General features: G+C 38.4%; 1 protein-coding gene across 1 annotated transcript in view; it reads right to left on the bottom strand.

The window, feature by feature from the left end:
• LOC126484696 (hemicentin-1) overlaps window positions 1-17672 on the bottom strand; it is a 1211236-nt gene that overhangs the window by 53555 nt on the left and 1140009 nt on the right. The window contains exons 19-20 of the mRNA XM_050108292.1: window positions 5552-5955; window positions 5233-5304 (exon numbers count right to left, since the gene is read on the bottom strand). Coding sequence (XP_049964249.1) covers window positions 5233-5304; window positions 5552-5955 — 476 coding nt within the window. The remainder of the gene's footprint in view (window positions 1-5232; window positions 5305-5551; window positions 5956-17672) is intronic.

The following is a 17672-nucleotide window of genomic DNA, read 5'->3' as shown; positions in this document are numbered from 1 at the left end:
CAAGACATTGTCTGTGACATCTACCAGTAGAGCGATACCATGTAGGCAAATAAGGCCCTCTCAGTAAGGTGACATAAGGTTGTCACATTGAATAGAGATTAAGTTGAAAAATAGGGTTTCATAGCCAAATGAGTGGGGAGTATCATGGTGTATCAGAAGTATGAATAAAACCAACCTGCTTTCAGAGAAAAAAGTGTTGCGTTACTTATTTAGTGCCCCTGTTACATACATAGGATACAAAATTTTAACAAATTGTCTCTTCTATGGGTCAATATATAAAGTGGAAGTAGGAAATATCCAAGAAAACCAATATTGATATGTTTTCAAATCCAATAATTCTTTCTTGGAAACTGAATGTACCTGAACTATCAATTTTTATAATTCTTCCAGTTATTGTGGTGCAATTGACAAGTAAATTCTGCTGATTATGTGTCTTTTTTATAATTTTATAATTCTTTTCTGAGTAACTGCTCTGTGTGTGCAAAATGAGATTGAGCCATTCTCATTTCCTGGAACTCAATATACAATCAATAGAATTAAGGACAAAAGGCATAAAACATGAAACTTGGACAAAATGTAACAGATTTTGAAAAACTGTGACAATAAACAAGAACAAGTCAAAAATTTATATGATTAACCATACTTAACACACCTCTACAGCAACTACATGCCAGCTGCAACATACAATTTTCAGCCATGTGTTTAACTTCCAATGTATTAATGCTATGGTGAGATGGAGATGATAAGATAACTCAGGAAGAATGCTGTGGTCTTATAACTAACAATTTAAGTATTTTGTATTGCAGGATTTTGGAAGAATATTGGTAATGAATACGTGATTTCAGTAGGGTAATACAACTCTCAATGACATTTTGCCATAGAATAACACAGGGGAAAAACTATAACAAAGAAGAAGGAAATACCACATTCTTATGGAAATTTACATTCAGAAATGAATGAGACAGTACCTATGGAAACTCCAGGTTGGAATATCAAAACTATTAGGAAAAGGATAGATTGCTATTCACCATAAAGATGACCTGTTGAGTTGCAAACAGGCACAACGAAAAAACTGTTAAAACGTTATAGCATTTGGGCAACGCCTTCTATAGCAAAGAAAACACATGAAAGCTATAGTGTGTAACAGTCTTTTTGTTGTGCTTTCAGGTCATTCTTAAGGTGGGTAGCAGTCTATCCTTGTCCTAATATTGAGACAGTACCCAGCTAGTTTGAGCTACAGATTGTATTTATGGAACTGGGGACCTAGAAATGACAGACAGGCTTCATCCTGCTGTAGCTCGCAGTGGTACACAACCCAACAACAGGCTACAGCAGTCCACTCATCCCACTGCCACCCCACACCAAACCCAGGGTTATTTTGCAGTCTCCCCCCCCCCCCCCCCAAAGGAACATCTCACACCAGACAAGTGTAACCCAATGCTTGCGCGGTAGAGTAATTATGGTGTAAGTGTATGTGGAAAAAGTGTTTGCACAGCAATAGCCGACATAGTGTAACTGAGGTGAAATAAGGGGAACCAGCCCACATTCGCCGAGGTAGATGGGAAAACGCCTTAAAAACCATCCACAGACTGGCCGGCACACCGGACCTAGACACTAACCTGCTGGCAGATTCGTGCCTACCCGCCTGCAAAGCAGTGCATTAAGACTGCACGGCTAACTAGGTGGGCTTAAGCTGCAGATGCTTTAATCTTAAGAAAACTACAATCAACATTTCAGACAAGTAGGGCAAACTTTAGAAAATGAACAGTTTTATCATAATGATATGTTACTGAAACATTCTGGGTAGAACACCAATAATGGAAGCAGTAATCATAACCACTCACCATATAGTTGAGTCATTGAGCAAGGCACTTAAACATGAGCAACAACATTGCTTAATTTGTGAAGAAACACAGTACATGGAAAGGATAGATTGCTACTCACCACATAGAGGAGGTGTTGAGTGCAGACAGGCACAATGAAAAAAAGTAGACACACATTCAGATAGTGGGCTAAGTCCTTCATCAGAGACAGAAAAACCACATACATTCACACAAGCATAATTTACATGCATATGCCTTTGACCTCTCTGGGTGTTAGGGCCTGACTGTGGCTGCATCTGAGGTAAGCAGCAATCTTTGCTGGGGTGGGTAGTGGGGACAGAGAGGACATGAGTAGTGGGGTACAGAAGAGGCATGAGGCAGGGAGGGAGGGGAGGGGGAGGGATAGCAGGGCATGGTGGTAGAAGATGTAAACTCATGTTGGTGGCAAGAATCCAGATGGTACAGGCTCTGAAGCAGTCACTGAAGTCAAGCACTGTCCCCTTCCCTCGTACTCCCAAAGGCAGCACAAGCATCTTCCCTCATCTTTACCCTGTTATTCTTGCCCTTACCCACGCCATGTCTCTTCTGTGCCCCCACTACCCAATTCAGCAAAAATTGCTTTTTTTTTGTATGAAAGTGTGTGAGTTTCCTATGTCTGGTGAAGGACTTTCTTTGATAGTTGAATATATCTAGAATTCTTTTTCCTTTCATTGTGTCTGTTGTCTCTGATGCAATGCCTCCTCCGTATTGTTGTTACTCCATACTGCATTTTCCATTGCTAATATAAAGCACACATACATGGTTACAATGTGCCAACTGACTACAGTTCTGGTACTGCAGTCCTCCTTGGGTAAGGGGTTCTAAAGTGGCCATTAAGGTGAAGCATATTCTGCCACTTGGAACTTTTGGAAACAATTTGGCAGAAGCAATTCATTTGGGTGGACAAATGGACCATGATTATTCCCATATACACAAGATCATGCAATAATCACATAACTATTTCCAAAGGTGGCAATGCCTATGACATGGGAGGATATGTCTGTGACTGGACTGGAATATGATGTGCTGCAAGGATGCAAAGGACAGATCTTGCATCAGAATCTTGTGGAAAGAGGTTGGGAGTATGTGTGGCAAAATGATGGGCCAAGACATTAAACAGATTGGATGAATTGTGAAATACCACTTTGGGACAGGTGAAATGGATTATGTTAAGGATGTTCCTAATTTTCTCCCATACTATCCCCACTTGTTCCTTCAGTTCATCATGTACTATATGCACCCTGCCCATACCAGGATGAGCACACCAGTGCCACAATGCTAGTTCATTACCTTGCTACATCTATGTCCTAACTGCAGTTACTCTTCCCCCATTCCTTCATCACGTCATCTCACCCCCTCCACCTGACACAATCGCTCACCTCAGTCAGCTGGCAAAACTTAAGTCAGCCAGAACACTATAGCCATGCATCTGTATTGTTTGTTACATTAACTATCTCCACAACTTTGGCAACATTTTCTGCATTGTTTATGTGCCCGTTGACTACTCAATCCAACAATACATGAGTTGTTACCTTGACTTCCCATTACTTTAACACAAGAAATTGTATGTATAGTGGAAAAGAGAGCTTCTGTGAAATTTTTATTTCTTCTCTATATTTCATCCCACACATATGACCAAAGGGCCATGTTGTAGTGTGCACGAGCTTGATTGTAATGAAAGCTAGGGATGATAACATGGTTATCCATAATCGGTTGTTAGTGGAACTACATTAATGATGATATCTATCTAAAAGCTGTATAGCACAACTAGCAAACTATTTATATGTGGTATGAGTCAGTGGAAACAATATATTTCTTTCTTTTTACTGAAGAAACTGTTTTAACGATTGGATAGATTGTTAGTCACTGTAAAGATGATTCATTGAGTTGCAACAGGACACAATAAAAAGGCTGTTACACATTATTGCTTTCGGTGAAAGCTTTCTTCCACAAAGGAAACACACACATACATTCACACAAGCAATTAAAACCTCACGTACACATGACTGCTACCACCAGCAGTTCTGACCGGAATTTCAGTTGGAGCTGGTGGTGGCAGCAGTCATGTATGTGAGGTGTACTTGCTTGTGTGAATGTGTTGTGTTTTGTGCCTGCCTGCAACTCAACGAGTCACTGTTACAGTGAGTAGCAGTCTATCCTTTTCTTCATTGTTGGTATTGCAACCTGGAACGTCCATTATTTGTTTCAAGGACTGAATAGTGTTGTGTCAGCAGTTTCCAAACTTTTTTGCTGTAGATACTTCAAGAAGAAATTTTTAGATAATTATACTTTTTGTAAACATGATTGGAATAACTCATCTCAATGTGAAATTTTAAAGTTAAAAATTAAAACAGTTTCGATCACATAAAATGTTTATTAAAATGGTAATCAGTCTATCTGCAGACTCTCTTCAGGCAATTCTATGATGGTGGCAGGTAGAGCTGGGGAACAGTTCAGGCACAGCCTGTTGAAAGACATATAATTTAACATGTTTGGCTTTGTTTTGTTTTCAGTTTTTATTTCTTCCAGTCACTCACAGCGCTCAAGAATTTTAGTAAGAGATGTTCATAACTATTTATAACTTACTGTCATGTGGTGATACAACAGTTATTCAGTTTCAGTTCTTCATACTCCACAGAATAATTATTGTTCCTCTTTCAGCAAATGATACCTGCTCTGTTCATCACCTCTACCTGCCACCATTAGTTAATAGCCTGAAGATGATCGGCAAACAGACCGAAACTGGCCACCATTGGAATAAATATTATTATGTGACCAAAACTGTTTTGATTTTTAACTTTAAAATTGTACTTTAGCTGACTATTAGGATTCCACAACGTGGTTTCTGACAGTTAAAACTACACATAATGCTGGTCTTTTGCTACCTTGTAATTCTGTTTTCAATTTCATCTTGGACTTTTTGCTGTATGACTGTTTCTGGACTAAAGTAGTTTCTTGAAGAAGAGCAGGCTAATAAAGTGTGCTCAGTGGTCTCATGAACAGGGGAGTACAAGCTGGTGCCTGAGTTAGCAACATTGCTCCCTTAGGCCAGTAGAATAGTCAGAAAGAAGGAAAGAAAGTAATGAGGAAGACAGAAAGAAGTGTGAGGGACAGAGTCAGGAGATGATGATTAACAGAAAAACTGTCATTTAACAGTTGTTACTTGGTTTTGTTTTCAGGTTTTATTTATTCCTGTCATTCACAGTGCTGAGGAATTTTCATAGGAATTGGTAATGGTTTATCATTTATTGTCACACAGTGATATAACAGTTATTCAGTTTCAATGCTTCATACTCTGTAGCATAGACTATGGTCTTCAGTCATGCACAGTCAGTTTCCTACTAGTTTTACAGCTGCTAAAACTACTGACCTGATCCAGGTTTTTTTCGTTTCCGTGATACACTGTAGTTGATTGGGCCTTCTAACTTCTTGAAAGTCACCACTATAAGCATAAAATAAAATACAAACCATGCAAAACACAAGCATAAAATAGTAAGAGCTTAAAAATCATAAATTACAAACAAGCTGTTACTAAGAGTAACTGAAAAGTAGTAAGTACAACTACTCATTAGTCAACAAAAAGTGCAATGAAGTTAGAAATTATTATAATAATAAACAAAAATCATAAGACAAGCACTTTTTTTCTGCTTGAAAATAACAAAGAAGTGATGATGGACAGAAGCACTTACCTCCTGATTTTCCATGAAAGATGCCAGGTAATGTATCACAATGGTATTTTGTACCATCATTCACAAACATTTGTCTTATTTTGTTTGCTCTACTGTGTTGGTTAGTGTCATCATGGCGTAGGCTACTTAAACTAACTGCACGTCTCTGTTTCAGTTTGCGCGTACACTTCTTTGTACGCTCCTTCCTTGCTGCTAAGTTTTTCGGCATAGTATTACTTGAGTAAGGTAGACTGTAATTTGGAGTGTTAGAGCTAGCAGCACTGTCATGTGTAGTTTGATGCAATCTTCCAAAATTCAAACTATGCGATCCGTTCACATGCACTAGGACCCCTGGACGTAGTGGCCACTTGTGGACTGGGCGTGCTGGGTTCTGAGATGGTGTTACACTTGCGTTGCCATCTGGGCTGTATCACAATATACAAGGAAAAAGTGCTAGCACAACTCTCAGCATTTAATGCATATTATTCATTTTATGCATGCAGTCACAATGTTAAGCATCAACACATATTCTAAATGGTATCAGTCATGCTTGTTAAAAGGGAAACAAGCTTTTGATAGGTGATGGGAAATAGATAAGCTCAGCATAACTTTTTAACAATTTGACCACTGAAAATAATCTCTTTTATATACCATGTAACATTTAGAGTCTTAATGGATTCTACATCTGTGTCTACATGGTATAAATTACTGTACACCGAATGGCAAGGAATACTCCTTATTGTGGCACATATTACAGTTTTTCCTCACTTCAAGATGGGTGGACTATGCAATTAATGATTGTTTATACTTCTCTGCACCTGCTGGAAGCTGAAGGATGTTTCCTGATTTGTCACAGAAAACTGCTTTTTGAAATTCTGAAATAGATTCTCACAGCATTATGGGCATTGTTCTTCTTGCATCTAGAAGGTCAGGTTTTTGAGTAATTTTGAGACAGTTTTTTGTGAGTCAGACAAATTCATGATTAATCATATTGCCCTTCTTTTTATGTGATGAACATCTGCACAGATACTCTGGACTGAAGATCACACAGTGCTTAGCAATGCACAATATTTGACTCCTACTCATTCTGACAACTTCCCTTTCATCTTTATCTCCTTTATCTTCACAATAAATCCTGGAGTCTAAGTGAGCAGCCTCTCCTGCAACCTATTCCTCTTTACTAACTAAAAAAAAAAAAAAAAAAAAAAAAAAACTATTAAGTCCCAAAAGTTAGGACAGTTTCTTGCATTTTTATATGTGCCTGTCATCTGTCACCAATATTAACAATTTATATTTTATAATTTTCACCAGTGAATTTTGCTTTTGATGTGCAGAGTGATTATAATTAAAGTTCCAGTTTCAAAATGCTGTAAAAAAAATGATCCACTGCTCAGAATGATGTCAAATTGTAATGGAAAAAGTTATGGGATAAAAAAAGGAACACTAGTAATGTTCAATTTTTCTACTGGATAGCCACTGCAAGCAGCAGAATAAAAGATGTGCGGTATATGGATGTTCCTCAGTTTGTATTGGTGATGCTCAAACTGACTGTCTCAATACAGGATCACATGCTGCTAATAAAACTCTTTTACAAGAACAGTGACTGTGGATCAGTAGCTCTGCAAAGTTCTGGACACTCAAGGGTCTGGAAAAAGCTGTTGGACTGATGTCTGCCAGGAGTCTGGGTAAAATGATTACAAAATTTGAAAAGACAAGCACTTCTAAAGTAAAATATGACAGAGGTAGGAAACCAATTGATCCGACATCAGCAGAAAATGTCACTACAGCTTTGCATGAGGGATTGAGTGTAGGTATGCCCCCATGCAGTGCATGGGGAATTGCTCAAACTTTGGACATGCCTGTGAGCATGGCACATAAAATTCTATGAAACGTCCTGCATTACTACTGATACAAAATTACCTAAGTTCAGAAGTTTCTTCATACTGACCTGCCAGCAAGACAAACATTTACTCTAGAATTTTTTGCTCACCTGAAGGTGGATGGTGAATGGACACGGAACACTCTGTGTACAGACAAAGCCCACTTCCATCTCCAAGGACAGGTCAATAAACAGAAGTGCAGAATACAGAGAATTGAAAATCCACCCGCAAATCTACTAGTACCCCTTCATTCTGCTAAGGTAACTGTGTGGTGTGCATTGGCAGTATCGTTTATTGCAGGATCATATATTTTGAGAAAATGGATCCTGTGTACCCGGTTACCTGTACTGTCACTGGTGAACTCTATGAGAAGCTTTTGCACACTGATGTCATTCCAACCCTTCAACAGCATGCACTTGTGCTTGGGGTCATTTTTATGCAAGGCGGTGCTCTTCTACACACTGCACTGCCAATGGAAACAGTGCTGCAGAGGCATTTTGGAAATGATGGAATTATCAGCCATCATTTCTCCATAGCCTGGCCATCCAGATCATCTGATATCAATCTGTGTGACCTCCGACTGTTGGGTTATCTGCAAGATGATGTGTTCTATGCTCTGATTACAAACATAGCTGCACAATGCACAATGCAAGATGAATGTGACTCCTGAAACACACCAATTGTATGTGGAAGATACTGTTTCATGATTTCAAGTTGTGGGCAGAAAATGGTGGACAGCATATTGAACATGTCTTGCACCAGTCTCACAACAATGAGAAACCTATTTCATTGCTGCCTTTTACGTGGTTTTTGGCGTCACGAAAATTAAAAATCAATTTCATTCTTACCTTTTATGTAGTTTTTGGCCTCAGAACAATTAAGAATCAATGTCATTGTTGCTTTTTATGTGGTTTTTGGCCTCAGAACAGTTTAAAACCAGTGTGGTATGATCTTGAAGTGGTGGGTAGATTACTAACAGTGCCACAATTGTTGAATGTCAAACTCGTGCAATCATGCACATTGGACAGTATGGTTAGTTTCATGTGCAACTCACACCATAGCTTCCAGATTGCAATTCATCTATCATTTGTACCCAAACCCATTTACATTATGACACTTACAATGCCATCTAGTGGGAAAATTTTTGTTTATTTGTTTGTTTTTGTTTCCATATCATTTCCTCATTCTTCCATACTATTTTCCCCTGAAATCTAATATAATTGTGCACAGCGTCTCTTTTCTTTTCCCTTTTTTTTAAAAAATGTAAAAGGTACTACATAAAATAAATTCTACAGATTCTGCAATGAATAAAATTAAGTTCAATAGAAATAAGGAAACTGATTGTCACTGCATCTACAACTAAATATGAATTTTATATCTGTGAAAAAAAGATATATTTTTCCTACGTGGAATGTTTCCCTCTATTATAAATATGAATTTTGGCACACATCTGGGTTCAGTGGCTGACCCAGCTCAAAGCCTTAATCAACACAGCAACACCCTGCCATATATGAAAGAAATTTCACCTCTGTTCCCTCTATCACATCCATTCTAGGGATGTCAATCATGCTGCACTAGTGGGAGACTCTGTCCAGTGTAGAAGGAAAGGGAAAAATATGACAAGTAGGAGCTTTGTATCAGTTTGTGGAATATGTCTGGATAACATGCACCTGGAAGAACACTACTGCAAAAGGCAGGGACTGGTATAAATATCAGTTTGGCACATAGTTGTAGCCTGTTTGCAATGTTTATTCCTTACATTCCTCAACAAGATGTATACTGTCTCAACTTGCACTGTCAGAGTGGTAAAGTGGTAATACTTCCATCGGTTGTAAATACAAAACTTGCTAATCAAACCTTGCATTGTAAACATTAATAACCCCCCAACCCCCCCCCCCCCCCCCCCCTTTCCACCCAAACCTGCAGATGAACGCTAAGTATTTCACAACACCATTTAAATCAATTACTGCTTTATCATTAAGGAACAAGGTGTCACATAAAATTACCATATCTTCTAAAGAGTATGTGCAACTTCTACTAGATGATTCTGTATTTGTGTCAGAGCACAAATAGTTTGGAACCTCATAAATGTGACATAAAATGTTATAGTGATCGAGTTTTGGTCAGTGTTACTTTGGTTACTTTGATGGCGTGTTTGTCGCTGTTAGTAGTAGTTTATCCTGTAGTGAAGTAGAAGTGGATAGTTCCTGTGAATTATTATGGGTGGAGGTTACACTCAACAACTGAGCTAGGTTAACAATTGGCTCCTTTTACCGACCTCCCAACTCAGCAGCGTTAGTGGCAGAACAACTGAGAGAAAATTTGGAATACATTTCACATAAATTTTCTCAGCATATTATAGTCTTAGGTGGAGATTTCAATTTACCAGATATAGACTGGGACACTCAGATGTTTAGGACGGGTGGTAGGGACAGAGCATTGAGTGACATTATACTGAGTGCACTATCCGAAAATATTGATATTTAATTGATGATGCTCTTCACCATCACAACAGCTCTTCATGAGACTTTCTGATAAAAAATCCATCTGATTCTTTGCCCATAACTTTACATTCCTATAATTCAGCTTTCCATTTTCCTTTCCACAGTGACATTCTCTCCTGTTATACACACAATGCTTTCAGGATTTACTTTTCTTCTGAGATTTCAGTTTCTCACCTATAGAATAGCATCACTTTACCATTAATAACAATCCCTTATCTTGGTCTTTAGCTTTTCTCAACCTGAATTTAATATTTTGTCCCAATGCCATTAGTTACCACTATCTACTAATTTCACACTGAGGTAAATCAAATTTTGTCTCTACTTATGCACGAGGGTAGACAAAGGCCTGGAAACGCTTTATTTCTATGTTAGAGCTCATTTCTTACTCCTTTTCATCATCACATTAATCAAGGGAAACAGTTAGAATCAGAACATACCAGCATTACATGAAATGCTTTCTTTTATGAAATGTTCCAAACATCCTCTTAGTTACATTTGGTTACAAGCTAAGCTGCATTCTATGTGGGCATGATAAACAATAAGCTGTCTGTCTGCATGGATGGGCACTGACAAACTGTGGCCAAGTGGACCACCAGGTTACTGAGCACGCTGCCAAATATGACAGCCTTCATTTCAATGACTGCTTCACAGCCTGTGCCATATGGTTACTTCCCGCCAACATCAGCTTTTCTGAATTGTACAAGTGGGAACTTTTTCTGCAATATAACCTACATTCCTGTAAGCCTCTTGTCCTCAATCTTCATTAGTCATTGTTCTCACCCATACAGCCTCCCTGTTCCCATTTCAGCACTATACAGCCCTCATTCCACCATCACACCCAGTCCGTTTACATTTATTCTTTTCCACGGTCCCCCCCTCCAGCCTTCTGTCTAACCTCCCAACTGCACTTAGTTGCCCTATCCTCTCTCCACTTCGTCCCTGCATGCCTCCAGTGGCACTGCACTGTCTACCACCCTTACCCTATTATCCCTATTGCCACTCCCATCATGCACTGGTGCTGCTGCTCGCAGTGTGCTCCAGTTGCCTGAGACTGCAGTCACGTGTGTGTGTGTGTGTGTGTGTGTGTGTGTGTGTGTGTGTGTGTGTGTGTGTGTCCTCTACTTCTGATGAAGGCCTTATGTGCCAAAAGCTTTCCTTGTGACCATATTTTTGTTATGCCTAACTCTTCAGCATCTTCACTATATGGTGAGTGGCAACTTTCCTTTTCATAATATTGTTACATTTTGTTATAATGTACAGTAAGTTGTAATTCTTCGATTCACTGCCAGTGTTTGTTGTTCCAATGAAACAAAGGTAATGTTGAAATATGACTCACTTCCTTGCTTGTACTGACATGTGACTAACCTCATTGCTCCACTAGCATCAAGCACATTGCATTATCTGTTAAGTGTTCATCATGGACTGTGCAAGCATATAGCATGAACTGTTCAAGTGTTCATCACTGACAGGGTTTCCAGTATGGTGTAACGGAAGTATATTAAGATGCGGAGTTCCCATTTTGAACATTTCATTTAGGAAAGTGTTTCATACTGTGCTGATATGTTCTTTTCCTGTATGTTTCTCACGACTGATGTATTGAAGACTTGTAGAAACTAAGCTCTAACATGGAAATAAAGCATTTAAAGACCAAGGTCCATATAATATATTTTCTTTCTCTATGTGTGCAGAATGTTTCTTGTAAGTTTGGCCATACCTTTTTGTTACACCCTGTACATGTCAATCAGTAGTACCATACTAATATTTCTTCTCTGAGGTAAGTATTGGCCAGCAATTCTGTTTAACAATTTTTTACTATAGTGTTCAACAATCAGGACATGTCCTTTTAATTGAAGTTGTACAATACCTATAATTACATAAGAAATGATTTAAGGTTTCCTCATTTCCATAACTAAAGAACTGCAAAATTGTTCTAAACATTTACTGCTATGCTGAGCTTCAGTGTTGGGAGAGGAATACAGTGTGATATCACTGCAAGAAGAAGAAGAAGAAGTGACTACATTCATTACTGCAAAGCAGCAGGATTCCCACATTACACAGAAACAGACATTTATTCATATAATCAGAAAGTGGAGAAGAAAAGGGTATTCCTTTATTTGAGGTTTTTTAAAAAAAATGTTTATAATGATTTTATCAGAAGACTTCTTTTGAGTATCTACACATGATGATTATTCTAAATTTCACAAAATTGGCCTAGATGTATTCATTAAGTGTTGTGGACGATTAGGTATGCTTGCAGTCTGGACTCCCAACAAAACTGTGATACCGAGACAAGTTGTATGTGTGTAGCAATTAGGAGACGTCTGAGGAACATTTTCTTGATGCAGCCAAGCACATAAGCAATGATGAGCATTGTCAGGAGTGGAATCATGAAATAAGGTTTGACAGAACGAGCACCATGGTTCAAGATACAAGTTTCTGAGATACCATAATTGGGGAATCTGACAAGATCAGGGAGTTGAATCTAATAAACAGGCATAAGTCCTTCACATTAAATGAATCTTGTGATTTTGGGTGGTCATCTGCTCTGTGAGAGTTGGAAAATGCCATGGATGCAAGTACTACAAAGAATGGCTCCATCAGCATTGCAAAACATATGCACTACAGGAAGGGTTGTTGCCAGAAACAAGCATTGGACTGGAATACAAATATTTTCACACTAACAACAAGCCTTATAGTCTGGTTTGAGTCCAGATAATGGGAATATCAAAACACATCACACACAGTATTTGACAAAGATAGCAAGGGCAATTACTAAAACGTTTTTCAGCTATGGAAAGACTTATTAAGCTACGTTTATGACCAATAGTAAAAAATCTAAATTAATTTTTATGTAAGGTAAAGCTGTCCTTGAATTGAAGGGTGGTTTGAATACTGCACTGTTGCACTAGATATGTCCCTGCCTTTACCCAACCTTCGAACTGACATTCCTGTCAGCTACAGAAAGACCTACAATTTAATATGGGCTATGAATTATAGCAGAACTTTACTTTTTTCACATTAATCAAATCATTGCAGAGACAAAAGAAATGATAAGTGACAGGGAAGAAAATCACTGCCAGAGGTGAGACATGTGATACATGACAGAAAAAGAGTCCTGAGACTGACAGGAATGAAGCCAAGTCCTTTGGATTGGAGACTGACATTTACTCTTTTAGCCACTCAACAGAACTAAGCCAAACATATTATTAAAAATAACAGGTTACTTTAATTACTGACATTTCTATTAACTACGAGTCTAAATTACTGTTAGAAATGCAATGGATCTCTAAATTTGTAGCAACATTCTCCATTCAGTATCTTGCCTTTCAGCATTCAAATTTTCCTTTCTATAATTGACATGTTAGAAGGCTTAAATATATATTCAGAAGTTTACAACTCAATGCAGATGGCAAGGAGCTCTGTTTGTCAAATATTGTCCTAAATGTCATTTTGTGGATGTTGTCCAACGTCAGGTAACAAGGAAAGCACTAATACTGGACATGTTACGGTAAATGCAATTCACTGGTGCACACATAATGCAGTGAAATATTTCAAAACACAATTTTTTGACTGTTTTGTTACCTTCCTATCATTAGGTTTGAGACTGACTCTGAGAGAGGTTTATTAAAGATATAACTTTCTAGAATAATGAAAAAATTAACATAGCATTTTTTTAAAATTTTAGTTTCTTTTACTGTGTGAAGAAATGATGTGTAATTCATACACATATTTTACAAGGCTTCATGGGATTCAGAATGCATAATGGAGTTGCTATATATCATAATAATACTGTTAGCAGATCAATCACATCTGTAGATGGCAATCAATAGCTGCAACCAACAGTGTGAACACTGTAAATTTTAAACAATCTTGAGGTAATAAATTATTACATAAGCAAAGCCTTCATGAAGAAACTGTCATTCAGCTGAACCAAAATAGTCCAAGGGGGTAGAATTTTACTCAGCTTCCTGTCTTTGCAAATGATATTTTTACTTCAAGGAGGCATTAAGTTAAGAGATGAGATTTACACAGTTAGACCTACAAATTTATAGTTAATGAGAAAAAGGGCCACATTCAGGATGCAGGAGTAAGTCAGATTATAAAACTGTTATAAGTACTATGACAATCATAAGATCTTTCCATTGCAGGGTACAATTTCATATTTTCAGACAAATAAATTAATCCAATGCTAAAATGCTGACAATACATCCAAATCTTTATCCATGCTGGTGTTTCATATAATCAAACAGGAATTACTTTTCTTTTATTGCAGTATTACCTACACCAGCAAAAGAGATCAATCAGCATGATCACAAAAACATTTGATTCCTACACGATTGGGTTGAACCAGGTGAATGTATCTGAAAACTGCTTAACAATCACAGACACCAAATTAATGACGAAGTGCTCCATAACATAGCCTTCGCTTGACTGAAGGAATGGTTACAAGCAACAGGTATACAGTTATGCATTTTGTAGAAATATGAATTTTTGGAAACCATACCACATGGTTCACGGATTACATTAAACTGTACACTCCCCCCCTCCCACATCTGGCAGGTTGTCAGTTCAATGGTCAAAAGGTGGCAAGAACATATAGCCAATGGAACCATTTTAGTAAAGCACTGTGTTGTTCAAACCAACCTTCAGATGGAGGACAAGTTTAACTTTTTCATCACAGCTACAAAAAATAAATTTTTGGGCTTTGGAATATCAAGAGACAGAAAATCCTTAAATTATCTAAGAAACAATAAACAGTCATTTGACCTACAAGTAACATATATTACAGAACTCATATCACTTTAAATAGGATTAAGAAGGGCTTGTAATTCCCCGTCATTTGACATGATCCATTCTGGATTAAATAAACTGTAAAGGGAGGATACAATGATGGCTAATAAAATGAAGTACTCACATAGGGATTTCAGAAAGTAAGTTATACATGTCATGTCACATAATATCATTGTAAATCAAGAGTGTTGAACTGTCAGAAGAGTATTCATGTTCTGGGGTTCGTGCAAAAACAGTGCTTTTGTGGTATGGATAAGGTTCATCACAGTGTGCGACTGAAATGACACAGCGACTGCAAATGTACTCCGAAGTTTACATATGTGAGACAATACCATTTTTGTGGGTAAAATATTTAAATTACACACAGATTCACCAAGAAATTCTGGCACTATATAGACCAAATGCAGTGTTGTGCCCAGCCATAATGAAATGGTGCCAACAATTTGACCACTCTGCAAAGACTTGGGCGATGGTGATTTACACCTACATCTGTACTCTCCAAACCACCATGAGGTGCATGGCAGAGGGTACATCCCATTGTACCAGTTATTAGGGTGTCACATATGGAACGCAGGAAGAATGATTCTATGAATGGCTCTGTGCATGCAGTGATCATTCTAATCTTATCCTCACGATCCCCTATGTGAGCATAAATGAGTGAGTTGTAAGCAATCTCTTTTGTAGACCGATTGCACTTCCCCAGTATTGTATCAGCCAACTGAAGTCTACCCACTGCTTTACCCACGACTGAACCTATGTGATCATTCTATTTCATATCCCTAAAACATGTTACACCCCCAGGTATTTGTATGAGTTGGCTGATTCCAACAGTGACTCACTGATATTATAGTCATAGGATACGACATTTGTTTTGTTTTGTGAAGTGCAAAATTTTACATTTTTGAACATTTAGAGCAGCAAGTTGCCAATATCTGCACCACATTGAAATCTTATCACCATCTGAATGAATATTTATGCAGCTTCTCTCAGATATTACTTCATTATAGATAACTGCATCACCTGCTAAAAGCCTGATTTTACCAATAATATTGCCTGCAAGATCATTGATAAAGCTGCAAGGGATTAGCCGAGTGGTCTAGGGCACTGCAGTCATGGACTGTGCAGCTGGTCCCGGCGGAGGTTTGAGTCCTCCCTCGGGCATGGGTGTGTGTGTTTGTCCTCAGTATAATTTAGGTTCAGTAGTGGGTAAGCTTAGGGACTGATGACCTCAGCAATTAAGTCCCATAAGATTTCACACACATTTGAACATTTTTTTCATTGATAAACAACATGAACAGCAAGGTTCTCTGGGGTGCACCTGAAGTTACTTCTACATCGACGATGACTCTTGATCCCAGGTAACATTCTATGTCATCCCTACCAAAATGTCCTCAATCCAGCAACAAATTTCGCTTCATACCCATCTGACCAACCTACTGACAATAAGTGTCGTTGTGGTAAGTTCCCATTCTTCTTGGAAATTAAGAAACACTGCATCTATCTTGTTGCCTTGATCCAAACCTTTCAACATGTCATCTGAGAAAAGTACGAGTTGGGTTTCACTTGATTGATGTTTACAAAATCCATGCTGACTGGCATCAAGGAGGTTGTTCTGTTCAAGATAACTCATTATGTTTGAGCTCAGAATGTGTTCTAAGATTCTACAACAAATTGATGTCAGGGACATTGGACAGTAGCTTTGTGGATCACTTTTACTACCCTTCTTGTAGGCAGGTGTGACCTGCACTTTTGCAAATAACTGGGCATGGTTTTTTGTTTGAGGGATCTATGGTAGATTATAGTTAGAAGAGAGGTGAACTCAGCAACAAATAAAGTATAGAATCTCACAGGGATACCATCGGCGCCTGGTGCTTTGTATAGTTTTAATGATTTCAGCTGTTTCTCAACACCACTGACACTAATGCTTATTTTATCCATCTTTTCAGTGGTACAAGGATTAATTTGTAGCATTTGTCCTTTGATGGCCAATGGCTATGCCACAATGGTCACATCAATTCCTGTCAGATCACTGAAGTTAAGCACTGTTGGGCTGCGTTAGCACTTGGATGGGTGACCATCCAGTCTGCCAAGTATTGTTGGCAAGCAGGTTGCACTCAGCCCTTGTGAGGCAAACTGGGGAGCTACTTGATTGAGAAGTAGTAGCTCTCGTCTCATAAACTGACATACGGCTAGGAGAGCCGTGTGCTTAGCACGTGACCCTCCATATCCATATCCAGTGTAATCTGTGGGCTGAGGATGACACTGCGGCTGGTCGGCACCATTGGACCTTGGTGGCCTGTTAGGGAAGAGTTTAGCTTATTTTAGTTTTAATTTTTCAGGAGTTTCCTTTGTAAAGGAACATTTGAAAACAGAGTTAAGCATTTCAGCTTTTGCTTTACTGCACTCAGATTCAGTTCCTGCCTCATTTGCTAGGGACTGGACACTAACTTTGGTGCCAATAACAGCCTTTAAATACAACCAGAATTTATCTGAGTTCTGCGAAAGATCACTTCTGCTACAGTAGTTACTGAAGGCATCACACATTGCTCTTTTGACAGTCAAACGCGTTTCATTCAGTATCTACCTATGGCCCTACACTTTGTTTTACACCAAGTACGCAGTAATCTCTGTTTCCTTAGAAGTTTCTTTGCAATGAATTTGTGCAATGGAGGTTCCCTCCTATTGTGAACTGTTCTACTGGGTACATATCTGTCCAGTGTGTTGTCAACCATCCTTTGAAACTTGTGTCATAGTTCCTGTATTTGCTCCTAACCTGTGCTGAAAATCTCGAGTTCCCCATTGAGATATGACACTACTGAATTTTTATCTAGTTTATCAAACATATATATCTTTTCTTGATTTAGCTGTACTTTGTACTTTGGTAATCATTGTCACCACAACTGCATCATGGTCACTGATATCAATTTCGATGTGGAAATCCTCAAGGCATCAGGTCTATTTGTTGCC

This window comes from Schistocerca serialis, chromosome 6 (genome assembly GCF_023864345.2).
Source record: "Schistocerca serialis cubense isolate TAMUIC-IGC-003099 chromosome 6, iqSchSeri2.2, whole genome shotgun sequence".
Taxonomy (NCBI): Eukaryota; Metazoa; Arthropoda; class Insecta; order Orthoptera; family Acrididae; genus Schistocerca; species Schistocerca serialis.
The sequence above is the reverse complement of the archived record's forward strand: the minus strand, read 5'-3'. Positions and strand labels throughout refer to the sequence as shown.